We start from the raw sequence: 18,982 nt of genomic DNA, 5'->3' as shown, positions 1-18,982 counted from the left end.
AACCATTATAACAACATGCCCAATACCAAGCACTTGGTGTATACAAATGCTGGGACATGGAATGAATGTATTTGGACAGTGACAGGGGTTTAAATATTTTTCCCTGTTTTTTTTACCACCAGCATGGATGGTTTATTGGGGTCAATGGGGTTAATAAAAATACTGCATTAACTGTTTTACTGTTTAGACTTTGCTAGAAAACATCTTAGATTCTTTGGGCAGTTGAAACCCTGATTAAATTGTACCAGAATGATGGGAGAAGGGTATGGAGAACATGCTGTAGGCAGTGCCATTGCATGGGCATACATGCCTAACAGTGGAACTGAGACACTGGGGGTTATTGATGATATGACTGCTGATGAAAGTAGCAGGATGATTTCTGAAGGGTGTAGAGCTATACTGACGCTAACAAAATGAGGCTGTGAAAGCAACGCTAGAAATTGAGTGTTCTTAAATGGCCTCATCAGTCCCCTCACCCCAACCCAGTTAAGGGTGCCTTTAACTTTCTGAAGACAAAACTAAAGGCAGAAACAAGAAGCAAATGAAGACAGCTGCAGGCAAGCCTACCACTAATAACCCACAAAAGTGTTTATGGCACTGTCCTTCAGTTATAGAAGTGGTTCCAAAAAAATGCGAAAAAGATTATATTGATATTTTTTATTTGATAGATTTCTTTTTTTTTTGGCAATCTGTAAATTGTATACATACACACAGAGCGCCATTAACAGTACAATGGCTTTTTTTCTTGTTTTTACAGTACAATTTTGTGCAAGTACCACACATAGTGATGAACCCACACCAACAGCCGACAGTGTAAATATTTGTCAGTCTTCTTAATGAAACAGAGGCATTAGAGGTATGAATTGCATTGTATAGATTATACCCACAAAACAAATATTTTAAAGGTATTTCCGGTACAGTACTCAGAACATGACACTTGCATACAAGAACGTAATACTTTAGTGAGGGGGAATTTAAATAACAACAATAGGCTGCATTTGCCCTTAAACATTCATTCAGTCATGGGCTTAAAAAGCTCCACACTGTTTGTGACAAAATTGTGACTCATGGCTTTAAATTACATAAGTAAATATTACTTGCCTGTGTTACTTAGAGTCACTAACTATTCTTTATTTATGTGCAGTCCATTTCTTTCAACTTCTTTCTGTAATCATGTTCAGCAGTAAAACAAAAAAGAGAGCTTAATGCTTACACTTTGTTGTTTCTCCTTGGTATATTATAAATATAGTATATTCAGATTACTTTTAAACCCATGACAACTAGGATTGTTGGCATGAAGTAAATGGTGTGAGGCAGCACTTTTAAATGGCCTGGTTCATAAAGTAATGAACAGGTGGTTTCCTCATGACAAGAAGCACTAATATATATATATTATTATATATTATATATATCTCCAATATATACAATTTACCACTGGGATACAAATAAAAAAATACTTGGGGCCTAGTATTAAACATCTTACCACCTTAATGGCCACGAGCTGAACTGATAAACTAGTACACAAAACATTATCATGGTGTGAATAAAAACAAACAAACAAACAAAAAATGGAAATCGAAATGCTTTCAAACCTAACCTTCATTATAGGCTATTGGCTAATGAAGTGGCAAATGATTTGCATAAGTGTGTTTAACACATGAGTAAAAAAACATCAACACAATTGTTATGTTTTACAATTATCACAATATACATACAATATAAATAAAACATGTCTTCTTTGTGGAAAGCTGGCAATTACAGCAATACATTAAAACATGATTGAATTTTTTAAAATCATGATTCTTTAATTTGTTTAAAATAAATAAATCTCAAATTTTGCACCAAAAAATCTTAAATTAGAAATATTGGAAAATCAATAGTACTCTTATTTCCTTTACCTCCACATGAGATTTTTTATCTGTGGCAGTCCGAACATGTTGACTGTTGTGTAGCTCCATGTATCAGGAATGAACAGGTTGGTTAAAAGAGCAAAATCCTTTCCTACAGACAGTACATAATAGCCCATTATTCCAAATATTACAAAAAGGAGCAAACCACAATAATATATATATATATATATATATATATATATAGTAAGAAAAAATAAAGTACAAATAAAGTAAAAAAAAAAGTAAGAAAAGTAAGAAAGTATTCAAATATCCTTTACCTGCAGAGACCTGTAGAGCACTCTATGTGGTCATGACAGTAAGCTCCAGGTGGTTTACTTGCAAAGATTCTCCACACAGGTGACATACGAGCTTTGCGATTCAGTAGAGCATCTGACTGCTGGAGACTCGATGTGGTTTCAGAAGTTATTGCTGGTGCACTACATCCCTAAAATACAGAATAAAGTTTTCCTAAATCCCCAAATCAATTACATAGGACACCTTTAAGGTCTGAAATGTGTCTTTAGTGTCACACTGGTTCTCTGAGGCAAATGTAATAGATGTTTATGGCATCAAAAAAGATTAGAGCGACTTAGAGATCCATTACTAGTTAGATACTTTAACACTGAACAGCTCCAGTGCCAAGCTAAAGACTGAGACATCAACCATCTCTTGGCTAATCGACTCAATTTGGGGAAAGTTAGGAATACTGCACATTATTTTAAGATCACCTGCTTTGCTAAACTTTTATAGCAAATAATGATGTCATTTTGTATTGAAATACATTTTAAGATATTAAAATGTAGGTCTGTTTATAATAGTTGACTTTCTTCTGATAGTTTTGAATGCTAGTACACAACTAAACATGCATTTGATGGGTTCAAACTACATGCTAATATATTGCAATGACTCTCCTTACTTAAAAAGAGCAGAAACGTGTAAAGAACCAAGGCTTTACCTGATGCACCATGAAAAGCAGAGCCAAAAGGCACAGTCCAAGTACTGCCTGGCTATTGTGTGGCATGTTGTTGGTTGCTGGTGATGCTGGTTGACAGTCGAACAGATCAGCTGTAGCTCTGCCTGCTTTTATAAACCCACAGCCCGAGCTTCCCTCCCGCACTCTTCTTTTTTTCCAGCCTCTTTCACCCTCCACACTGTCCTGACCCCAGTGAAATCACACGTTGGTCAAATATTTGATGGAGGAGATAAGCTCCAAATAGCAGCCAATAATTTCTTGTTATTTGGCTTTTGGGACACAGACCTACTGCGAAACCGTACAGCATGTGTGCAGAAATGCCATCTCAGACATTCCTATGACAGCATGTGTTTTTATGATTGTACTTTGGATTATAATACAGAAAATGTATTTATTTAGTTAGTTAGTTATTTTTAACCAACGTTTTTATCTATACTTTTTAGGTCTTGCATGTCTGTGCTTATCCACAATTATGCCCAGGGACGCTGTATGTGTGTGTGTTGTGTGTGTGTGTGTGTGGGGGGGGGGGGGGGGGGGGGGGGGGGGTCTGGGTGTAGGATTATTCTAAGGGGCTGTGACTGACAGGGGCTCTGAAAGATGTGTTAATTGAGTATTTTGCCAGAATTGTTGAGGGGCCCAGTGCAATATCTTTAAATCGGGCTTAAAATCCCTGGCAGCTCCCTTGCTTATGCCACAAGGGCATTCTGACGATTTGTTGAGCAAGAAAAATGACGTCAAATTGAGACACTAATTCTCAGTCCAGCTGAAGACAGCATGAGATGGCCACAGGAGAATCTTGAGACACAAGCACTGTGTTTTGGCACCATCAGTAGAACATCAAATACTGGGATGTATTGAATCATGGATTGTACAGGTTTCTAAATTAGTCCAGTATTGTCTTTGAATCACTCTAGCCAAACTCCAACAGGTCGCCGCCACGGCCATGAAGGCGGTGATGTAAGAAGTTTGTTGTTTATATGATGATGACGGTCTGCATATGTGATTGCACTGAATGTATTTTCTTGAAAATATGTGACAATGTACACTGTGAAGTTTTGCATTGGAGAAATGCACCAGATTCATTTAGATTCATTTATCATATGTGGAAGTTGGTGTCTACAGGCTGTATATGTCTTTGTCCATACATTCAGTTTGTTTTATAGGCCAGTGAATTTTCTCTTTCTCTCACTGTTAGTAATACTTGTTTTTAATTGTTTAAGAAATCTGCAATTAGAAGTATTCAATATAAAGAACATATTATTATTATTTAATAATAATAATATAATTTATTTATTATTTATTATTTATCTTCCGAATCGAAGACAATTTCAGCCAAATTGTAAATCCTAAAGTCAATGGTAGCAAAGTTCCAGTCCAAGCGTTCCGTGTGTCAGAACATGGTGTTCTTTCTGCCTCTTCTTTTCACCCTGCCATCTCAGAGCCTGCCCATTTCATTTGAGAGGACAAACCCTTTATTTGGTATTTGATTCTCTGTAATATACATTGATGTGATTACCATCATTCATTAACTTTGCCAGATTTTTAATTGCTTGATTATTTAAAATAATCAATAGATTAGATTGGAAATATACCTCCTTCCAGATACTCCCCATCATGCACTCTCTGCATGGACGGACCATCATGTCATCAGGTTCACTCAGGCAGAGGTCTGAAACTGAGATGAAGCTGCTCAACTGGTTGGCTAATTCCTTTTGCTTAGAACATTCTGCTCAGGCTGATGTCAAAATGTCAAAACACTGTCCCTGCATTCACACATTTATACTCAGAATGTTGTGTATTAACGTATCATTGCTGTCCAGCAAAATCTGGTGGGCTAATTTGAATCTCGCAGTTGTTTTGTACTTGCTGTCGAAATTTCTGGCTGAATGGAATTTTTCACATTAAAAGTTGTTGTTTTGGAGAGTTTTATCAGGAGTAAGTGTGATTTAGCCTATTAAAAAACTCTCAACAAATATGCATAATGTAATTAAGATCTAATCAAAGTATTTATTGTTTTTATTGCTTTTCTGCTTTATGTTTTAGTGTTTTTACATTATTATCTTGTTGCTTTCTAATAATCATATTTACTTTTTTTTTGATCACTTATTTCACACATTCACATTTTGCAAAAGAAAAGTCTGTTCTTCAATGTATTTCACTGCAAATTGCACTGAATATGTATATCGTATGTACGGACACTCAGCACTGTGCAGTTCACTAGCTCTGTAACATGGGGGGGGATGTAGGTAAAAGTTCACATTGCCCAATCCTTCTTTTTACCAAGAGGGTCACTATTTATTGAGACACACACTCTTGAATATTAGCAAACTATGTGAACAGTGAAACCTACTATAATCCTTCAACAAGCTACATTAGACAAATACAGTATACATCACACACAGACTGGTCATAATCTACACAACCATTCGTATCTAGAAATGAATAAGACTTTATTGATCTCTAAGGAAATTGTAGAAATTGCATCACTGTCACAAAAGAACCTTATATTTCCACTTTTTGACATAATGTAAATCGGGGAGTGTCAGAATTTCATAATGAAAGAACCAATAGAAATGCTCTAAAATGACCTGGAATAAAATCATTGACTTTCTCTGTAATTTAAGGTTTCGTGTTTCTACTGTTATCAAGGTTTTGAGTAAAATCATCATTATATAGAATTAACATACAGACACATACAATACTGTATGCAAGTCTAAAATTAAGATTTTTAACCATTAATCTCATCAGATCTAACATTATTTAAATATGCAGAACCTAACCCGGATTTTAGCATTCTTATAATGAAAATAATAAAGTTATATTATTTTTGCATGACAGTGACGGTATATATATACATTACTTTTTGGTACTATTAGTGTGTTGCTGTGTGTCATTTTGTAAGACCTGGGTGGCATGTTAAAGCTTTTTTTGTGGAATTGCTACATTCTACCATACACCTAAGTGAACACTTACTCTGAACTTTGCTTACAGTGTTTCACACCAGTAATAACCCTGAACTAAAGTTTATGGATGTGCTAAAGGCTGTGCAGTACACCAGTCTGCATGTAATACATTATACAGGCACTTACAATTACGACCCATAAAGCAAGTGTGACGTTGCTGCAGCTGCTGCCAAACACACAGTGAACTCCAGAAACGCAGTGTTTCATTTGTGAGAGCATATTAAGCAAAAAACTGAAATAAATCAGTCATGAAATAAAAATAGGCCTCTTGTAGATAATTACTACGACTCTGACAAGTAGGCTGGCAGCCGCAGTACAATTAATGACATTCTCTGTGCAACTGCTTGTAATTCAAACAAGAATCTCCAGATGGGAACTTTGAGCCTTCAGGCTTCTGTCCGGTTTCGTCACCTGCTCCTGTACCTGATTATAGCAGTGGTCAAGGCTTTAGCGGTCACACCACTTCGCTGACCCTTGGCAGTACTCTAATGTTTCTGTTCAGGCCTATGTGTATGTAAGCATATGTGTATGTGTGTGTGTGTGTGTAAACAGGCACTTTTGTATTCAGTTACCTCAATGTTTATCCTCTAGTTTGTTTAAAAGGTACCTAAGGACCAGGTCCCAAGTGTTCAAGATAATCAGATAAATAACTCCTGCCATCAGATGTGTGTGTGTGCTCATGGTGGCTATGTGTGTACTTTGGCCTGGATGTATGAACCTGTGAGAATCCACCTGACCACAATGGCAGTGGCGGTGAACTCTCACTTGCATCGTTACACATTAGCAGTTAAAGACCACTGTAGAACACCCACCTCTGACCAATATATCATCACTGACCCAAAAACCTTATATCTTTAAAATGTCAAGAAGTTCTGAACTTTCTTGGTCCGATTTGGACCAAGAGAACAACTGTTTGTTTCTGCTATGTCAAAAATGAAAAATAGAGATTAAAGAAACTGATTATTTTATATTTAATAATAATTCACATAATGTAGATTTAAATATAACTACCTACAAAAAGCTAGATGTTTCTAGATGTTTCACTTAATATTTAAAGTATTATGGGACTAAAAATAAATTGTAAATAATTGTATCATGTATCTCTAACCCAATTGGCCTGTTTACTGAATCATTGATCCCAAGCATTTGAACATTTCTGTATTACAGGAACAAGTGAAACAATGCATATTCTTACGAACAGCAGGAACTCAGGATAATATATATATATACTTAATTTTCTCCATGGTTTGAACCCTGAAGCTGCTCTGTACACTGTGTAAATAATTCTGGATGAATGGACCCATAGAAATGCTCTAAATTACTTGGAATAAAGCCTTTTTTTCTACTGACATCCATTCACAGTTAGGAACAATTTTGTCTTTAAAAAAGTCAGCATTTTGGAGATACATATTTTTTCAATGGACAGTGACGATATAGGTAAAAAATAATATAAATGTGTTAGATGTATTAGAATATAATATAGAGCCTTCTCGATTTAAAAAAAGATTCTTTAAAAGTAAAAAAAGTAAAAGTAAATTCTTCCTTTAGTTTAACTTTTCGTTCAAACTGAGGGCATAGTTTGGGGAAACTAAATTGATAGAAGTACCTTTTGAATTGAGAGAAATGATTGTTAAATATTATTTTCTACTTTGCTACCTGTTATTTTGAGGATAATTTAAATTCAAGCTTCTGCAGCAGCACCGCTGTGAACACTAGATGGCGCCAGTGGTGTAGTTTTCTGTGTGGAGCCCTGATTTGAAGACTATTATCATACTATGATATTTAGCTAGTTTTTAATGCCCGTGTATTAAAACCCGTTAAATGCACCAGTGACTAATTAGACTTTATCATGATCTTTGTGGGTTTTTTGCAGACACCAACAAAGAAGGACGTTTTTAATCCTAAAGGATTTTCTGTTAATGGTTTACCGATCTGATACTATGGGCTTTTGTATCGGCGCTCGGCTACGCATGTCTTAGAGGGGATGTGAGGAGGGTAAACTGGCTGCTGATGCAAAACAAAAGTAGCTAGAAAGGTAAATTTTAACCAATTTGATGACAATACTAAATGCAGAGCAAGGTCAAAGTTTAACGCGTTACCTACCCTGTAAAATGGTCAGAAAGCGCTGGGCTAAATGGTATGAATTACTCATTCGCGTTGTTTTTGTAACCGCTGGCTGGCGTTAGTTGACCGAGCTCAGAGTGCAGCTAATGGTGTTTATTCACTGTCTGATGGCGAGCGGACACAGATTAGCTGGTCGTGGGGTTGACATTTACACTGTATCGCCGTATATTGGGTTGATTTGGTCAGCTCAAACTAAGGGCACGTATTGCTAACTAGGTGCTAGCTAGCTGAGGACAAGTTAGACAGCGCGCTGTTGTTGATTTGGCGAAGCATGTTAAAGTTTTTTGGCGCTAGCTAGCTAGCCATTCGTTCTCCGCCCGACTAGCTGCCTGACCTGATTTACTGTAAAGTTGCTATTTAGCTTATTAGATAGCAGTTGTGCTGATTGCACTGGTCTTTCGCTGTACGAGGTGACAGGTCTGTATAGCTCACGTCAAACTGCGTTAGCCCAAGCTAGCCGCTAGCTAGCTATATGTCTAGTGTTGCTTTGCTGACTGTAATTTCCCTGCTTTAGCTTAGCCAGCTAAGTGCCTCAGTTCTCAGCTACTGATCTTTGTGTCATTTTAATAATACGTTTATAGCTACATGTGCTATATTTTCTGATCTACATCAGAAGAAAGGGCTTTGCTATGTTGAAGTGATGATGGAGAACACGGGCTACTGCAGCGAGAGCTTCACCAGCCTGCAGAGTACCGCCAGCGATGAGGACATGGTGGAAATCGCTGGAGCCACTCTGGATTTTTCCAGCACTGAAGATGTGCCTCCTTTGGACCGTGACTACGGATCGGGTAAGAGACTGTCATGGTCTTATTGACCACAGTCTTATTGATTGACATATTGATAGAATACAATATATTCACAGTGTAGGATTAATTGCCCTAATGTGAGACACCTGAGCCTTACTTAGTTTAGATCTTCCTAAACCAAAAAAGCCAGTAAAACTATAGGGGGACACAAGCTGTAAAGTCGTGTGATCAAAATCACACTCTGTCTCAAATGTCCAGTCTTAAATTAGGGTGTAACAGTCTGCAAACAGGAGGCACCCCAAGTACATAAATGACCCACATTAGGCTAATTCACTTTATGTAAAGGAAGCTGGATTGGTCTCAGTGAAAGTATTCTCGTCCAAATAGTGCTTATGTTGTGCATGGAGCTGAAGTTGTCAAGAGGTCGTCTTGTATTTAAGTTAGAAGTTAGTTTGAATAGTGAGTGACCGTCTGCTTTGTTTTCCAGTGTGCCCTCTGTTCATTCTCAGCGTTTTATTCTGTATTATTGTCATATAAGAGCTTCCCATAGAGCTTCTTACTATTCTTCACGAAAGTGATCCAAGTTCAGGGGCAATTTCAGTAATGTAGATCCTACTGTTATTTATATTTGAGAAAGAAAATCCTGGTGTGAAAGGGGTGAGGTCATTATTCAGGTATTTACTGCCACCTACACGGAAAGCTGCTGTAAGCCTTTATCAGCAAGATCAAAGTCTCCTCTAGATATTTCAGTGCCGGTTTCATATTTTGTCTCCGGGTTGTCTACGTTGTTTACCTACGCTGCCTTCTTAGTAGACCGCTTCTGTTATGTCTGCTGTTAAGGCCAGACCAGCTGTGAACATGTTGCCACAATCTCACAACATTGTTTTTACTTTAGATTCATCATCAGTACTTCATCATAGTCTTTCAGTCAACACTAATATTTTTAGTTCTGATATTCAATTTTCTAAGCATGTATGGGCAAATTAGGTGAAGAAATAAATCTGAAAGTTGTACACAAAGAAAGGAGAGCTTTACTACTAGTAAAAGCTTTGCATTGATTGTCAGATTTGTTTTATTGCTGTCTTTTGTGTACTCAGAGCTCATGAGTCAGAGCTTAATTCAGGCTGGGCAAATCACTGAAGCTTAACACTGCCTGTTATAGATCCCAAAGGTAATGCATAAGCAATCTAGTGATTTCAGAGTTGCTGTTCGAGCACCTTGTGACAATGTTTATTGTGGGCAAGAAAAAATAATGATTGAAGAATGACTGTGCCTTGTGCTCTCTGTCATTTCCTAATCATGATACCTATTTAAGTGACCTAACGTTATTCACTACACCAAAAACGTTGCCCTGTGGGGCAATTTTGACATTCCTCCAGGTTGATTATAAGCCATCTAACGTTCTGTGTTCAATGTACAGGTGGTCTTGAGAATGGAATAAATGGGGTCCCTAAGCTGATGGATCTTTTGGATGAACCAGTGCCAGGGGTGGGCACTTATGAAGACTTTAACACCATCGACTGGGTGCGAGAAAAGTCCAAGGACCGTGACCGCCACAGAGAGGTTAGCTAGACCCCATTATGATACACTATGTGTCTAAATGTTTGTGGACGTACCTTCTAATGAATGCGTTTGAGCACTGAGCTGCGGAGCACTGGAACGGTGTTTTCTGGAATGATGGTGCTCCATCCAGTACAGTTTTTGGATGAGTTGGGGTGGTTATCATCCAACATCTTGATGTCACTAATGCTTTTGTCACTGAATGCCCTCAAATTCTTACATTGATGCTCTAAAATCTATTAGAAAGCAGAAAATCTTCCTAGGACAGAATTTCTGAAGAAATAAGGAAAGCGCAAGTGTCCCAAAACTTTTGTCCATACAGTGTGATTTTAAAAATACTCAAAGGAAGCTGGTTTGGAATTGTACTTTTCCTGTTTTGCAGATCGCAAACAAGAGTAAAGAGTCCACATGGGCTTTGATGAAGAGCATTAATGATGCCTTCTCTGGTTGGCTCCTCATGCTCCTGGTTGGACTGATGGCAGGTTAGTCTTTCAGCATTTTCAATTATTTGTCAGATCTGATTTAATACCACCAAGTGCTTCTAATTTCCTATGCTTTGCCATTACTATTGCTTAGTTCTAATCACAGCGTGCTTCATCAGTGTGTCTAATGGTAAACATCTCATTTCATTTCCTACTTTGTTCAAAAGGTGCTCTGGCTGGTGGGATTGATATCTCCGCTCATTGGATGACAGACTTGAAAGAGGGGGTGTGTCTCCGCGGCTTCTGGTTCAACCATGAACACTGCTGCTGGAGCTCCAACGAGACCACGTTCCAGGAGAGAGACAAGTGTCCCGACTGGAAAAGCTGGGCCGAGCTCTTCATTGGCTACAATGATGGGCTTTTAGCTTACATCATGAACTATCTCATGTATGTGTGCTGGGCCCTGCTCTTTTCCTTCTTAGCTGTGTCTCTAGTCAGAGCCTTTGCCCCCTATGCTTGTGGCTCTGGTATCCCTGAGGTAAGGCCAACAATAACTATTTATTTTTCAAACTGTGGTTTGTTTTTGTTTTCTTTGGATCCTAAACCAAGCCCCCCACACACTGATGTATCTGGAGGATTTGTTTTCTTATTTCTGTATTGATAAATGTTCTGACTGAAAGATGTCTGTTACTCCCACTTATTGTGCCCTCTAGGATGTAACATGTTTAAAAAAATAACAATTTCAATTTGTTAACAAATTTCAATTACAATTTGTTTTAGGAAGGATTCATATTTCTCTCACAGAAGTGACACAGTAATTGCTCCCCTTTTATTATGAATACATTTCAAATAGGCAGTTTTTGTTATTCGTTGAACAGCAAAGAGTCTTTAGGTGCTCTCAATTGGTCAACACTTGATTGCTGTTGCAATAACTTAATAATAAGGTAACATTTATGCCCGATGCCTTAAGTCATCTTTTGATTATGGTCAGGTTCACAGACTACACAAAAGAAGTAGTGTTGTTGACCTTCATAACTCATTGTAGATATCATTCTACTATTAGGACAGTTTAAAAATAAATCAGCAGCCAAAGTTGTAAACCTGGGTGTAATATCCTCCAGTTGTATTTTGCCCCATATGCAGAAAATAACTAGGTTATGGCTAGATCCTCCAGGAAGACCATAATCCAAATCATACACACAGGTCCAGGTTCACTGAAAAGGATGATTGTCCTCAGAATCAGGTTTTTACAGTAACCATCCCATCCCCCTGACCTAAACCATCTTGTAAACCTCTGGGGAAAGCTGAAGAGGTCCACAAATGAGACATGGAGACGTGTGGAGAAATTGTCTTGGATCAATTTATATGTTCTTACACATTGTTCAGTATTGCTCATAAGAGAGACAGTAATTGCAAAGGGAGGTTATGCAGTAATGTTCAGCTTAGAGATGTGTCCTTGTTTTGTTCTCAGATTAAGACCATTCTCAGTGGCTTCATCATCCGTGGTTACCTTGGCAAATGGACCCTGATGATTAAAACCATCACCCTGGTGCTGGCTGTGTCATCTGGCCTCAGTCTGGGCAAAGAGGGGCCACTGGTCCATGTAGCCTGCTGCTGCGGAAACATCCTTTGCCACCTTTTCACCAAATATCGAAAGAACGAGGCCAAAAGAAGAGAGGTGAGTGAGTAAGGAATCCTGGAGAAACAAATTTTGGAACAGTATTGAGTGACATGTTATGTTAACACTTCTGTTGGTTGACAGTACGAGACAGGAAAAATGGTGGGGTGACCAGGAGGGGTAGTGAAAAAGATAAAGAAATTTTCAAATCTCCCATTTCTTACCCTGAAAACACACAATCGGACTAAGAATAGCCTGTTTGTCATATAATACTTGGAATAGACTGATAGCTTGTCCCTGTGGTAATATGTTTTTCTCAGACACATTCCAAATATTTTTTTCTGCAGCCGCTATGACCGTAGAATCATTAGGAATAAAATGGACATTCTCGGTTGTACTGTTGTAGTTTACATAGGTTGTCATGGAAAGTTAAGTTCAAGGTTGCGTTATGGTATAGTAATGTTTTCACAGTGATTTTACTGTGTTTCTAAACTGATTGCATCCAAGTGAAATCATGTTTCTTACAGTAGCTTTTAAACTGTCAATTAGCTTCACTAACATTGTTTCTGTAAATGACATTATTCAGTTAATGCCAAGCACTGAGCCACAGTTCTGCCTTGTCAGGTTTGGTTTATTTTAACCTTGACTCTCTGTAAGTTCAAATTCTCCTCTATTTATGCATGCATCAGGTGCTTTCTGCTGCAGCTGCCGTTGGTGTTTCCGTAGCCTTTGGTGCTCCTATTGGAGGAGTCCTCTTCAGCCTGGAGGAGGTAAAAAATATCTGTTACTATTCTGTACTATTATACACCTGCTATTATTTCCTGCCACTTCTGAATGTGACCTTCAGACCAAAAACATAAACTTAGGCAGGGATTTCAGCAGATAGATAAAGTTGGCCAACTCTTAACATACTTTTATTGACATGTGATTCAGATGCAGTTTTCAAATATTTTCTCACATTTTTTGTTAAGAAGCGGCCCTTTGCATGAACCGTTTTTAAATTATGAACTTTATTTATATTATTTAAATCTTAAAAAAAAAAACTGGTGCGGTTTATCCAGCTCCCAAAAACACCTAAATGGTAATCTGTTCAATATGTTTACAGTTCCAATTGAAGTCTGTGAACTAGAAGCAACAGTACTATCAGGAAATAATTGGACACTATTGCAGACATTTAGAGGGCTTTGTTACAAGAAGCAGACCACTTTAAACTCCTTCATGATCACGATTTCTTAAGAGCATAAAGTTAATTAAGAGGCTCACGTTTGCATCTTTCCTCCTCTAGGTGAGTTACTACTTCCCACTAAAGACACTGTGGCGCTCTTTCTTTGCTGCTTTGGTGGCTGCCTTCACACTGCGCTCCATCAACCCGTTCGGGAACAGCAGACTGGTGCTGTTTTATGTGGAGTTCCACTCCCCCTGGCACCTTGTGGAGTTGGTGCCCTTTGTGTTGCTGGGCATCTTCGGGGGAATTTGGGGCGCCTTCTTTATCCGGGCCAACATTGCCTGGTGTCGAAGGCGCAAGACCACAAGCTTGGGCCGCTACCCGGTGCTGGAGGTACTGATGGTGACTGCGGTCACAGCCGTGTTGGCGTTTCCCAACAGTTACACGCGCATGAGCACCAGCGAATTGATTTCGGAGCTGTTTAATGACTGTGGCCTACTGGATTCCTCCCAGCTATGCAACTACGCTAACGTCACCGACATCAAGTTTAGCGGCAACACATTGCCCGATCGGCCTGCAAGCCACGATGTCTACACAGCCATGTGGCAGCTTTCACTGGCGCTCATCTTTAAGATGCTGATCACCGTGGTGACGTTCGGCATGAAGGTAAGTTGAGCTACTAGTTCTGATGCTGAAATATAATATCTAATGTAAAAATGAGTACCCAGTATATAAACTGTAAACATTATTAAATTTACTTATGTAATACCAAGCACCCAGATTAACTTTGGTGCTCACCTTGGTCCATACTTTTGGAGTTTACATGTTATGCTTTTAAAGCATTAGAGTGTCTTCAGAAATTGAGTCCCATCAGAGAGACATCAAAGCTGACACAGTCCCTGCAGTTGAATCTGGATTATGGAGGCATTCAAAGGCAGGTTTTCTCAAAACTGGCCAACTGCAGCTGTGTGCCTTCTGGAATAGATGTGGGTCAGTGGTTGGGGGCAGATGATTGGAGAGATGTATTTTTCAGCTGTTCTGATGATCTCAGATTCTGGGGAATGGAGATGCTCGTTGATTAATGAAAGCAACCAACATGAATGCAATAAAGTAATGGGTTCAATACAGATTTTGTGATCTTTAAAGTCAACATATTACGTTTAGGAGCTTCTCAGGTTCTGAGCTTGCTGAACATTTTTTGCTTTGTGATGGGTGGGCTGGTGTAAGAGCATGGAAAAACGTAGTACAGGTTATACTGACACCTGAAGTTTATATTTTAAATGAAAGAATGAGTTAAATCTGATGCATATATATAATCATTGTAATGCAAAAACCTGATATTTATTTATTTATTTTTTTACTTTATGGTGTATTTAATTTCTTAACTTTGATTCCACAATTTAGGATTAATGGATCAATAGAAATGGACCACAATTACTTGGAATCTTTTTACAGTAAACTGTGAATTCTGTAGCGCAAAGAAATCGGAGCTGCATAGAGTCTGTATTACTTGCGTCTTATTTCTATTGTGGTTAAATTGGCTGTTGAGTACATGGTTGTACCTTTCTTTATGTGATTGACTGCTGCTGGATGGTTTCTGTTTTTGACACTGGACTTTTCCTCTGATGCAGGTACCCTCAGGTCTGTTCATCCCCAGCATGGCAGTTGGAGCAATTGCAGGCAGGCTGCTCGGCGTGGGCATGGAGCAGCTGGCATATTACCACCATGATTGGGTGATCTTCAAGGCCTGGTGCTCACCTGGAGCAGACTGCATCACACCAGGACTGTATGCCATGGTGGGCGCCGCTGCCTGTTTAGGTAAGAGGGAAGGACTCCTAGCTCTTTACATTGCTGGACTTGGACTTGGACATTGGACTTTTTTTTTAATGCTTCTAGCTGAAGCAAGTCAAATAAATAAGAATTAAAATGTTTAAGTGCAGTTTAAACCATTTGAACGTGGTAAAGGTTGAACTGCTGCACATTTTTTTCCCTCTCTTTCTGTAGGTGGTGTGACTCGTATGACCGTCTCTCTGGTGGTCATCATGTTTGAACTCACTGGAGGCTTGGAGTACATTGTGCCCCTAATGGCTGCTACCATGACCAGTAAGTGGGTAGCGGACGCACTGGGCCGTGAAGGCATCTACGAGGCCCACATCAGACTGAATGGTTACCCATTTTTAGAGCATAAAGAGGAGTTTAGCCACAAGACACTGGCCATGGACGTTATGCGGCCTCGTCGCAGCGACCCCCCGCTTTCTGTCATAACGCAGGATGGCATGACCGTAGAGGAGGTGGAGGCTCTCATTGCGGACACATCTTACAGTGGTTTCCCCGTGGTGGTCTCACATGAGTCACAGAGGCTGGTTGGCTTTGTGCTGCGCCGGGATGTGGTCATCTCTATTGGTGAGTAAGTTACAAATCAGCAGCAGCAGCATGAGCATGAGAGTTTATGTGGAAAAAGGAAAGAGGTGATCGTACCGTTCAGTTAATTCTCTGTGATTTACATTTGTATCTTTTGTATGCGTAATTTGTACCAGCTTATCTATAGAACAACTGCTTGTCATGCACTGTACACTTTACCTTGTACAAACCAAAATAATTTTGTTTGAAATATATGTATATGTAAGCCTTTATTATTTCTTCTCTCCCTCCTTCAGAGAATGCCCGTCAGCGGCAGGAAGGCGTTGTTAGCACCTCTCGGGTCTTCTTCACGGAGTACACGCCTCCCCAGCCGCCCAACTCCCCCCCTCCCCTGAAGCTGCGTGGCATCATGGACCTCAGCCCATTCACCGTAACTGACCACACTGCCATGGACATTGTGGTGGACATCTTCCGCAAACTTGGACTGCGCCAGTGTCTCGTCACTCATAACGGGTAAAAAGATAAAGATAAAAGATAATTCAGAAAGTGTCTTTAGTGAAACTCTGTTCAGGTATTAATGTTCCTTCTTGCTTTTCTCACAGGCGCTTATTGGGCATCATCACCAAGAAGGACATTTTAAAGCACATGGCCCAAATTGCCAACCGTGACCCAGACTCCATCATGTTCAACTGAAGCTCCAAGCTGGCCTTTCTGATCTCACCCATCATGCAGTGTGTAGCCACTTGTTGGGCAGGGAAACACCTGTCCGAGCAGTCATTTGCACTACAGCACATGATGTGCTGGATGAGAGTCCACTCACACTGTGATGGCCATTTGTAGGGCCTCTCCGCTGCAGGCACACCGCCGAGAAGGACGACTTGCAGCACCCTATGCACCTCAACATCGAGCTTAATCACCAAGCTTGGCCAAACCAAAATGCCAAGTTTTTTTTTTTCTTCTGCTTCTTTTCCAAACAACCAATCTGTCATGACATATCAAGACTATCACTTCACTTTGAAGAAAATTCTGTGCATATATACACACTAGAATCTCAACTTGTGTTCACCTTTAACTAAAATGTGTTGAAAACGTCCAGCAAAATGATGAAAATTACCTCCATGGCCTCCACTGACTCTCAGAACATCTCAAAGCCCCATGTTCTCTCAGTGGCAGAGAAGTGTTGTATTTGCAGAAGTGTGTGTAAGCAATTAATGGCTGATTGTGGCTCTGCATATTGTAAGCCATCAGTCATTAGTTGTGCCAAAAGCACTATAAAGAGTGAGTGATGGGTAGCAGGTCATCTCAGGGGTGGTGGTATGTTCTCACATTGATGTGTTTTTTGTTTTGAACTCTTGAGATATAATTATTTTCCCCTTCATGTGTCTGGCAGAATTTTGAATGGCCAGGACTTTTCCAGTCTCTTCAGCAGAAACTCTATTTGCAGAGTTGTTATTATAGGAAATATTTGTTTACATTATTGAAAAATATGTGGGTAGCAGAGCAGAGCACTTTTATTTTCCCTTTCAGAGTGACAGTTTTGAGGTTCTCACACAATTATGAATGAACTGGTTTTTGGGATTTAGTTTTATTTTAGCCCCAGAGAATGAAATCTGTGAAGCTAGGCATTCCACCTTTTGGCTTAAATTGGCTGTTTCTGTGCTGAGTTGATTTGGCATGAAATGACTGCTGGGTGTCAATAGTATATGTTCCACCCAGCTGGCCTGACCACTGTTGTCCTTGGACAAGTTTATTGCCTTTGCCAGAACTTTCTTCTCTTGTTGCTTCAATGGTTGATTACATGATGTATGTTTAATCAGCACGTTTCAAGATTGGTCTAGGCAGTAAGCAGAGCTGTGTTAAAGAAAACGTCATGGGCTCTCTGAGCATAGACCTGCGGCCTAGTATATGAAGGCTCCTTCAGCAGCAGTGCTGCTGATTATTTCATACATTTCACTCATGGCTGGCGTAATGAGCCACCTGGGGAACACGTTAGATATTGTATTATTCTATATGCCTCATGATCTGATGCATGCATGGATGAGTAATGTATCACAATAACCATATTTTAACTACAATCCTATTTTCAGCTTTTTTTTAAATGTACACATCTTATGTAAACACTACTCGAACCAATATATGACTTTTAAATAACGGGTCTGATTACGTTTCTAAAGCTTCTCCTCATAGAAACATGGATTTGAAAGGCAGGTGGTACGGGCCATTGGGTGAAAACCCATGTTTTTTTTGTGTGTTGATTTTTGTGACCCTGCCCTTGATCCTCAGTAAGCTTACCGATATAATAAGCTCTCTAACTGTTTACATCCTCCAAAGACACATTTATATTTATTACTTTTAGCTCTTCCTCATCTCATCTCATTTTTCACAGCATAGGAGTCGATACTGGAATTTAATCAATACAGGTACTGCAATATCTGACTTTATCATTAGCTTCTTTTCCTCACTAATGAGAAGAGCTCTCAGTGTATCAGGGCTTTTTCCTTTTTCCCCAGTGGAAGTTATTCAGTCATTACCTCAGTATGAACTCTCCATAACAGATGAGCAAAAGGCCACTTCTCTTGCAGAGTATTCCCTTTATTAAAACATTGTGTATATGTCCGGTCTTAAACAATGTAATAATGTCTTTAATCAGTTGTTTGTACTTGTTTTAATTGTCTAATCAATGCTTTTTTTTGATCATGAACATTTATGTATTAGTCGTAAATATGAATGTATCATTATCACAGTAATTTATTCATTAATACTCATAAGACAAGCTGAGATGTGATGTCCTCTCTTTATTTGATTTAGTGGTTCTTCAGTCAGGGGAACCTATATGCCCTCGGATTATAAATTCATGTTAGAAATGCTTTAATAAAAGCTAAATAGCTTAGATATTAAATATATTATTTATTGCACCAAAATATGCCCTCAAATATTATGGCTTCCATTTTAGTAAGATGGCTCCAAATGGATCAGCGCTCTAATGCACTGCCACTGTGGCTTGGGGGTTGCAAGTTTGAATCTCCAGCATTGCCACTTTGCCGTCAGCAGCTGGAGTCAGAGAGAGCACAATTACTCATGCTTGCACCGCTCTTAAGGGATGTTGGCCGTAACGGGTGTCTGTTTGCTGGTGCAGTGGAGCTGGGGACCTGGCTGCCTGT

At 39.2% G+C, this 18,982-nt stretch overlaps 2 protein-coding genes across 5 annotated transcripts; one reads left to right on the top strand and one right to left on the bottom strand.

Moving 5' to 3' along the window:
* Nucleotides 1-642: 642 nt before the first annotated feature.
* On the bottom strand, nucleotides 643-2,957 carry LOC140539243 (uncharacterized). The gene is made up of 3 exons (XM_072661903.1): nucleotides 2,845-2,957; nucleotides 2,168-2,334; nucleotides 643-2,001 (listed from the first exon to the last, which is right to left on the bottom strand). Exons 1-3 carry the CDS (start codon nucleotides 2,908-2,910, stop codon nucleotides 1,962-1,964), a joined length of 273 nt encoding a protein of 90 aa, XP_072518004.1. The 5' UTR covers nucleotides 2,911-2,957; the 3' UTR covers nucleotides 643-1,961.
* Nucleotides 2,958-7,779: 4,822 nt separating this feature from the next.
* clcn5a (chloride channel, voltage-sensitive 5a) lies at nucleotides 7,780-18,599 on the top strand. 4 transcript variants are annotated; one of them, XM_072661283.1, is made up of 12 exons: nucleotides 7,780-7,860; nucleotides 8,563-8,737; nucleotides 10,116-10,258; nucleotides 10,638-10,737; nucleotides 10,905-11,215; nucleotides 12,149-12,355; nucleotides 12,985-13,065; nucleotides 13,581-14,126; nucleotides 15,092-15,278; nucleotides 15,465-15,863; nucleotides 16,118-16,334; nucleotides 16,424-18,599. In XM_072661283.1, the coding sequence occupies exons 2-12, from the start codon at nucleotides 8,590-8,592 to the stop codon at nucleotides 16,512-16,514; spliced, it is 2,430 nt and encodes an 809-aa protein (XP_072517384.1). In that variant the 5' UTR covers nucleotides 7,780-7,860; nucleotides 8,563-8,589; the 3' UTR covers nucleotides 16,515-18,599. The 4 variants fall into 4 exon arrangements, with proteins under 4 accessions (XP_072517384.1, XP_072517386.1, XP_072517383.1 ...); XM_072661285.1 differs by having other exon boundaries at nucleotides 7,803-7,860; nucleotides 8,566-8,737; XM_072661282.1 differs by lacking the exon at nucleotides 7,780-7,860 and adding an exon at nucleotides 7,898-7,962.
* The last annotated feature ends 383 nt before the right edge of the window (nucleotides 18,600-18,982 follow it).

The sequence above is a fragment of the Salminus brasiliensis genome, chromosome 18, assembly GCF_030463535.1.
Source record: "Salminus brasiliensis chromosome 18, fSalBra1.hap2, whole genome shotgun sequence".
NCBI classification, from domain to species: domain Eukaryota; kingdom Metazoa; phylum Chordata; class Actinopteri; order Characiformes; family Bryconidae; genus Salminus; species Salminus brasiliensis.
This window is presented reverse-complemented; position numbering and strand designations above follow the sequence as displayed.